A 9,108-nucleotide genomic window follows, 5' to 3' on the forward strand; every position below is an offset into this window, starting at 1 on the left:
TGCGTAGATGTTATATGCACGAGTAGAACACAAGTGAGTTGTGGGCGATACAAGTCATACTGCTTACCAGCATGTCATACTTTGGTTCGGCGATATTGTTGGATGAAGCGGCCCGGACAGACATTACGTGTACGCTTACGCGAGACTGGTTCTACTGACGTGCTTTGCACACAGATGGCTGGCGGGTGTCTGTTTCTCCAACTTTAGTTGAACCGAGTGTGGCTACGCCCGGTCCTTGTGAAGGTTAAAACAGCACTAACTTGACGAACTATCGTTGTGGTTTTGATGCGTAGGTAAGAACGGTTCTTGCTCAGCCCGTAGCAGCCACATAGAACTTGCAACAACAAAGTAGAGGACGTCTAACTCGTTTTTGCAGGGCATGTTGTGATGTGATATGGTCAAGGCATGATGCTATATTTTATTGTATGAGATGATCATGTTTTGTAACCGAGTTATCGGCAACTGGCAGAAGCCGTATGGTTGTCTCTTTATTGTATGCAATGCAATCGCCCTGTAATTGCTTTACTTTATCACTAAGCAGTAGCGATAGTCGTAGAAGCAATAGTTGGCGAGACGACAACGATGCTACGATGGAGATCAAGGTGTCGCGCCGATGACGATGGTGATCATGACGGTGCTTCGGAGATGGAGATCACAAGCACAAGATGATGATGCCATATCATATCACTTATATTGATTGCATGTGATGTTTATCTTTTATGCATCTTATTTTGCTTTGATTGACGGTAGCATTATAAGATGATCTCTCACTAAATTTCAAGATAAAAGTGTTCTCCCTGAGTATGCACCGTCGCCAAAGTTCGTCATGCCGAGACACCACGTGATGATCGGGTGTGATAAGCTCTACGTTCATCTACAACGGGTGCAAGCTAGTTTTGCACACGCAGAATACTCGGGTTAAACTTGACGAGCCTAGCATATGCAGATATGGCCTCGGAGCACTTGAGACCGAAAGGTCGAGCGTGAATCATATAGAAGATATGATCAACATAGTGATGTTCACCATTGAAAACTACTCCATCTCACGTGATGATCGGACATGGTTTAGTTGATTTGGATCACGTGATCACTTAGATGATTAGAGGGATGTCTATCTAAGTCGAAGTTCTTAAGTAATATGATTAATTGAACTTTAATTTATCATGAACTTAGTCCTGGTAGTATTAGCATATCTATGTTGTAGATCAATTGCTCGCGTTTAGCTCCCCAGTTTTTTTTATATGTTCCTAGAGAAAACTAAGTTGAAAGATGTTAGTAGCAATGATATGGATTGGATTCGTGATCTGAGGATTATCCTCATTGCTGCACAGAAGAATTATGTCCTTGATGCACCACTAGGTGACAGACCGATTGCAGGAGCAACTGCAGACGTTATGAACGTTTGGCAAGCTCGATATGATGACTACTTGATAGTTTAGTGCACCATCCTTTACGGCTTAGAATCGGGGCTTCAAAGACGTTTTTTGAAACGCCACGGAGCATATGAGATGTTCCAAAAGTTGAAATTAATATTTCATACTCATACCCGTGTCGAGAGGTATGAGACCTCTGACAGTACTTTGCCTACAAGATGGAGGAGAATTGCTCAGCTAGTGAGCATGTACTCAGAATGTCTGAGTACTACAATCACTTGAATCAAGTGGGAGTTAATCTTCCAGATAAGATAGTGATTGACAGAGTTCTCTAGTCACTATCACCAAGTTACTAGAACTTCGTGATGAACTATAATATGCAAGGGATAACGGAAACGATTCTCAAGCTCTTCGTGATGCTGAAATCGACGAAGGTAGAAATCAAGAAAAACATCAAGTGTTGATGGTTGACAAGACCACTAGTTTCAAGAAAAGGGCAAAGCAAAGAAGGGGAACTTCAAGAAGAACGGCAAGCGAGTTGCTGCTCAAGTGAAAAAGCCCAAGTCTGGACCTAAGCCTGAGACTAAGTGCTTCTACTGCAAAGGGACTGGTCAGTAGAAGTGGAACTGCCCTAGATACTTGGCGGATAAGAAGGATGGCATAGTGAACAAAGGTATATTTGATATACATGTTATTGATGTGTACTTTACTAGTGTTTATAGAAACCCCTTAGTATTTGATACTAGTCCAGTTGCTAAGATTGGTAACTCGAAACGGGAGTTGTAGAATGAACAGAGACTAGTTAAGGGTGAAGTGACGATGTGTGTCGGAAGTAGTTCCAAGATTGATATGATCATCATCGCACACTCCCTATACTTTTGGGATTAGTGTTGAACCTAAATAAGTGTCATTTGGTGTTTGCGTTGAACATGAATATGACTTGATCATGTTTATTGCAATACGGTTATTCATTTAAGTTAGAGAATAATTGTTGTTCTGTTTGCATGAATAAAACCTTCTATGGTCACACACCCAATGAAAATGGTTTGTTGGATCTCGATCGTAGTGATACACATATTCATAATATTGAAGCCAAAAGATGCAAAGTTAATAATGATAGTGCAACTTATTTGTGGCACTGCCGTTTTAGGTCATATTGGTGTAAAGCGCATGAAGAAAATCCATGCTGATGGGCTTTTGGAATCACTTGATTATGAATCAGTTGATGCTTGCGAACCATGCCTCATGGGCAAGATGACTAAGACTCCGTTCTCCGGAAGAATGGAGCGAGCTACTGACTTATTGGAAATAATGCATACCGATGTATGCGGTCCGATGAGTGTTGAGGCTCGCGGTGGGTATCGTTATTTCCTGACCTTCACAGATGATTTGAGAAGATATGGGTATATCTACTTAATGAAACTGAAACAGTTGAAAATAAAAGTGTGCGGTGCCCCCCTCCACTCCTTTATATACGGGGGAGGGGGGCACCCCATAGACACAACAATTGATCTCTTGATCTCTTAGCCGTGTGCGGTGCCCCCCTCCACCATAATCCACCTCGATCATATCGTAGCGGTGCTTAGGCGAAGCCCTGCGTCGGTAGCATCATCATCACCGTCATCACGCCGTCGTGCTGACGGAACTCTCCCTCGAAGCTCTGCTGGATCGGAGTTCGTGGACGTCATCGAGCTTAACGTGTGCTGAACTCGGAGGTGCCGTGCGTTCGGTACTTGGATCGGTCGGATCGTGAAGACGTACGACTACATCAACCGCGTTGTGCTAACGCTTCCGCTTTCGGTCTACAAGGGTACGTGGACACACTCTCCCCTCTCGTTGCTATGCATCATCATGATCCTGTGTGCGCGTAGGATTTTTTTTGAAATTACTACGTTCCCCAACAATTTATGCCGGCCCAGAGCGGATGTGACCTCTCACGTCACTCCGGTATTGAAGTGCCGCCCGTGCCACCTTTCACAATGCATGCAACTGCTCTGCGTTCAAGTGTCATCCTGCCCTTTTGCCTACCTACGTTAAACATGTGCGGATGTCGAGAACTTGCTCCAACACCACACGTATGTCCATCTGCCGCCCACCATTAACTATCTTGTCGGTTACCTGCCATCCGGCCGCTATTAAAACTTCAAGCCTAACCATAGCTGCATCCAACCTCCTGCGCTCATTTCTCCTCTCTGCACCACACTCGCCATGGCCTCCTCGAGCTCCAAAGCCGTCTGGGACAGCCTCTCATCCAAGCAGAAGAAGAAGATCGCCGCCATTGCAGCCGGCTGGCAGTCTAGCAGGGAGACGAAGGCCAACGTTGCGGACGCCCCAATAGAAGAGGTGGCTAACGACGGGCCAACACCCTCGTCCTCGCTAACCAATGCTGCCCTCCATGGGCGAGACCCGTGCTCACTCCATTGAGATGATGTTGGAAGAGGGGTGGGCCATGTTCCGGCAGGCGAAAGCCGGCTAGGAGTACAACTTCGCCTCCTCAACGAGCACCAGCTCACGGGGGAGCAACTCACCGCCGGCACGGCCATGTGGACGTCGCCGAGCAGGAGGTGTTGCTCGACTCCTATAGCTCCGCCTGCGACATCCACCACGAGACCGCTAGCGGTACCGCCTCCATCATGATGAGTTAGAAGCCGTCTTCAAGGAGATCGAGAGGCGGCAGATGAAGTGTACAACATGAAGCGGAGCTTCAGTTCCTGGGGCTCATGGCCTGACGGACATGGGGAACGGGCGCCGACGATCGTTTAGACTAGGTTTAGAGTACGGTTTAGTTGAAAATGTCAAAATATAATGAATTTGCTTCGGTTTAGATGAAAAGCATATGGTTTTATGTAAAAATATCCACGTACGTATAAATGAACATGTTCGGTTTGTTTAAATATGCATCAAATTTGTCCACCTTCGTTAAATTTATTCTGAAATATAACCGGACATATGCGAATAGCTTTGGATGGCCGGTTCCCGCATCAGTGTCCATGGACTGGCCCCTGATCCGCGAACCGATACGGTGTCAAGTTTGAGGATCCGCCTTGGAGATGCCCTTAGTCTCTCAATTATGTCCCACAATCCGAGCAGAAAGTGCTGCTAGCAGTAGACAAGCCAACATGCGAGGCAGTGGCCCAAGATATTTTAATTTCGAATTTTCTTCGCCACATTGTAGAAATATTTTTCACCTTTGCTATGAACAAGTTACCTGAATTTTGAATTCACATCAGTCGAGTCGTATAGCGCAACCTCGAGGCAGAGACGGTGGCGCCCCGGCGACTGCAGTCGAGGCCTCAATAGGAACAGCCAGAGCCCGTGACAACGCGTCATCAATGTCGCCAATGGAAGGGGGTCAGAGGCTTAGCTGTTCATGTGCGGGGTTGGGCTTTTGGCTCGAAGAACACGAGGTTGGAGGCTTTAGAGGGACGGCAGCGGGGGGCGCCGAGGAGAGGGGAGGGGAGGGCGGGGCGGGTGGCGGCCGCCCTACCGACGGTCTATCGGTGGGAGGTGTCGGATGAGGAAGGCAGAGGAAAAGAAAAGGGAGAAGAAGGCCAGCCGTTGGACCCCGAAAATTCCAATGACGCTGGGCTTTTTTTTCTCGGGGTCCTGACATATTGTCTGCCCCAATATTTTTAGCTCTCAAGTAGTATACAATGAAGTGAATTGACATGTCTGTCATTTGGCAAAGAGGGCCTCCATATCCTCCAAGCTCCGGCCCCTCGTCTCCGGCAGCCGCACGTGCACGAACACGCACGCCGTGGCCGCCACGCCGGCGTAAAGGAAGAAGCACCCAGGCATCGATATCCATCCGGCGAGCGATATGAAGGACATGCTCACCGCCCCGCACGTCAGCCGGTTGACCGCCATGCCGAGGCCCGCGCCCTTCGCGCGCAGCCGCAGCGGCATGATCTCCGCGGCGTACGTGGACGCGAGCGGCCCGAACCCGAGCGAGAACGCGGCCACGAACGCCATCACGGACGCCACGCACGCGGCCGCGGTCGCCGACGATGTCTCGCGGACGCACAGCGTGAGCGCCAGAGCGGTGAAGGACACTGCGACGCCGCCGGCGCTGGCCAGCAGGAGCGGGCGCCGGCCGACGCGGTCGACCAGGAGCATGGCCACGAAGATGAAGCACGTCTTGACGACCCCGACGGCCACGGTGGCGCCCAGTACGGAGCTATTCGTCGACATGCCGGCCTTCTTAAACACCAGCGGGCTGTACAGAATGACGGCGTCGATGCCGGACGCCTCCTGGAAGAAGTGCAACCCGACAACGCATATGAGGATTCGCCTGACTGTCGCCGACGGCCGGACGATCATCTCCTGCCACACAGAGCCAGCAGGCTGCGGCGCATCAAGGGCCCGGTTGATGTCCTCTAGGCGGAGGTCGGCCTCCTCGGCGGTGTCGGAGGTGCGCAAGAGCACCGCGCGCGCGTCGGCATGGCGTCCGCGCATGGCGAGCCATCGAGGCGACTCCGGCATGGCGAGCACCCCGACGGCTAGGAGCACGGGCGGGAGCACCCCGATGACATACATGATGCGCCAGGCGAGGTGCACCGGCAGGCCTGCCAAGGCGTAGTTGGACGTGTAGCCGAGAAGGATGCCGACGTTGGTAAAAATCTGGCCAAAGCATAATACCAAGAAGAACAGATTAAGCTCCTTCATCACCAGTCAAATCGAATCCTTTTCCTGTCCACGAAACGCCGGGCATACGTACGTCGAGCAGCGAGGAGAGCATGCCGCGCGTGGACGGCGGCGAGATCTCGGCGTTGTAGACCGGCGCGACGACGAGGGCGAGCCCCATGCCGATGCTGGTGACGAAGCGTGCAGCCATGAGCGCCGCGTAGCTTCCGCCGAGGGACATGGCGAGCGCGCCGGCCATGAGGAAGGCGTTGGCGACCACGAGCGTGGCGCGGCGGCCCAGGAGGTCGGCCGTCCAGCCGGAGAAGAGGATGGACGCGAGCATGAAGACGTTCATGGACCCCGCGACGACCTCGACCTGCGTGTCGGTGAGGCCCAGGTCCTCGCGGATGAAGAGCTCCGCGCCGCTCATCAAGGCGAGATCTGCAGTGCAGCGGACGTAGACGATCACGCGCCAGAGCATTGGTCACGTACAAATGCGAGCCATGGACGATGGCGATGATATACGTACTGTAGCCTGTAAGGATGGTGGTCATGGAGGCGAGCGTGACGCAGGCGAAGGCGTACATGTTCCGCCGTCGTGGCTTCTCGAGCACGGCGAGCAGCTTCGTGGTGGTGGCTTCGGCGGCTGCATCATGCGTCATGGCGCCGCCCTGTTTCCTCGCCGGCCTCAGGTTTGGCCACACCTCCTTTTTCCTTAAAGAGATCTGCAACTTGGTGCACTTGCAGAAGACGACGAGCAAGCTAGCCGGTGAGATCTGCCACCCCACAGGTTTCAGTGTGGCTAGTTTTTATTTGTCTGTTAGCTCGTGGAAATGACAGGTGATTGTCACCTAATTAACACGAGGCAGACCTGCTCAGATCTTGGTTCTCGACAGAAATAAATCACCCTTTGGATTGCCGGATGTCCTTTGTACACGGTCTGATGATATGTGCTCCCATCATTGCCTTCTGGCTACAACCATTTATGCGAGCCACTGGTCTACTTGTTCCTCTGTTCAAGCTCTGGTCATACTGTGTCGTGCTCTGCTCTGGCCATTCATACGATGATATAGTGCTTGTCATTGTGATCATCTTTCTTGTCGATAAAATGTGTCAATATATCTGTGTTTGCCAGATTCTGTAGCTACTATGTTGAGCTGCCTATGCGTGATGTTATAGGATTCCATTCTGCCTATATGAATATGCTAGAGTTATGACATGTACTACATTGTTTTTGTCATTATGCTAGCTGTGATTAGTTAAGACTCAAGAGAGCTACAAATATCTTCGCCTTTACATTGTTTTTGTCATTATGTTTTTCTCAACTATCTTTGGATAACTATGATTGATTAGTATGTGCTTGAGCATGTACAGCCGTGTTTTCATTGCATATAATTTCGCAATGGCGCAGATTACATATAACTATTTCATGCTAAATCTAGGCATTTTCTTTGAATGGATTGATTGATGAGCTTGCTTTACCAGATTTGCAAGTAATTTTTTACATTTGACTTGTCTAAATTCTAGGATTATTGGTGTGTTAACTTGTTGTTGACTTGATAAATGATGAGGTTTCTTTAGGTAGATAGTTAGTTTATGTATGATCTAGACAGTGTAACTGTTTTCCTAATATGTGTTAAGGAGCAACCATACTATCACATTTTGCCGTGTTAGATTCTACATTTTGTTAGTTGTGATTATTTTTATAATTCTACATGCAGAAATGCTTAAAAGTATGCCATGTTAGATGGATTTACTACTCCTGCTTGTATGAACTATATTTAATTATATATCTTTACAAAATGAATAATTCTAGCTCATATGTAGTTTCCTGGGAATTTTTTTGTAGTCCTATTTTGTTTCATCATGTTCTTATTTTCAGAAAATGCAGCTGTTGAGGTCATTTAACCTTCTAGAGCTTTGGTCTCCACAAACGCGACAGTGGCGGACACCTCTTCCTCGGGTCAAGTGAGCCCTCTCTCTCTCTCTCTCTCTCTCTCTCTCTCTCTCTCTCTCAGAGATGGTCCGACCATCGAGCCATGGCTGGCTAGCGAGTCGTGGAATAGTAGGTAAGGTTTTTTGATCTTACGAAGGGCGAGTACCTCTCGATGGAACTTGTAGCTCCGCTTGGTACTGAATTTAGGTTGTTGTGATGGAGTAACTAGTGTTGTTGTCCGTTGTTGATAATTTTCTCAATCAGTGTGGTGCGTATGTAAACTTAGGTTGCTGTGATTTTGCTATAAATTGTAGTGCGTAGTGTTCCTGTGCATGCCTTTCTCCTGTTGTTAAATTGTAGAGATTGAGGAGTAGTAGTTAAGGTTATTTTCGATCTTATGGAGGGTGAGAAGACTGGACGATGGAGCTTGCACGTCACTTGGTTTCCTTTATATTTCCAGCATCTGTAAATCTGAGCTACTTGCATTTGGTTGCTGTTGAATGTGATGTCGTTATGGTGGCGTGGATCAGTTCTGACGAGTGCCTGATGGGTTCTTGTTTTGTTGCCCACTGTAGAAATTTTGTATTCAAGTGTCATATATTTGCAATGCAAGATCTTATTACTCTTCTGTGGGCCGGCGTGGTGAACACCGAGGCTATTTACGAGAGTTGCACCGATGACCTGTAACCATCCAGACTAGACCCCCCTAAATAAGGATGGTGTGGTGAACAATGAGGCTATCATGATGGGGTGCATTGCTGGTGACGAGTAGCAGAAGTTGGCCGTCTCGGATTTAGATTCAACAACTTCTTATTTTCAGAATGCTCGTGAATAGCCGTGTTTTTTTTTGTGGAACATGTTTCTTGCCTTCTTTTCATGATGATTTGGAATGGGTTAGCTTTTACAAAGCATGGCATGAGAGAAAATATATTCGAAAACAGCCGGTGTTAATTCTTGATTATTTTTTGGGGAATACGCATAGCATGCGTATCATATCATTGATAAAAGAAGATAGATTGAGTACATCATGTGGTGGTACAACGCATGACACGAGCGCGAGAGGCGTGAACATGGTGTGTCGGATTAAATGGCCACGGGTAGCCTAACCGACCCCCCCTCGCTCACTGAAGAATTATCAAGACATTCAAGCCTTCAAGCATACAAAGCATAGGGCCG

The 9,108-nt window shown here is 48.6% G+C and overlaps 1 protein-coding gene across 1 annotated transcript; it reads right to left on the reverse strand.

The window, feature by feature from the left end:
- Positions 1 to 4,921: 4,921 nt before the first annotated feature.
- Positions 4,922 to 7,116, reverse strand: LOC123167557 (polyol transporter 5). The gene is made up of 3 exons (XM_044585391.1): positions 6,526 to 7,116; positions 6,091 to 6,437; positions 4,922 to 5,993 (listed from the first exon to the last, which is right to left on the reverse strand). Exons 1-3 carry the CDS (start codon positions 6,656 to 6,658, stop codon positions 5,049 to 5,051), a joined length of 1,425 nt encoding a protein of 474 aa, XP_044441326.1. The 5' UTR covers positions 6,659 to 7,116; the 3' UTR covers positions 4,922 to 5,048.
- Positions 7,117 to 9,108: the final 1,992 nt, after the last annotated feature.

The sequence above is a fragment of the Triticum aestivum genome, chromosome 7D (genome assembly GCF_018294505.1).
Source record: "Triticum aestivum cultivar Chinese Spring chromosome 7D, IWGSC CS RefSeq v2.1, whole genome shotgun sequence".
Lineage (NCBI taxonomy): Eukaryota > Viridiplantae > Streptophyta > Magnoliopsida > Poales > Poaceae > Triticum > Triticum aestivum.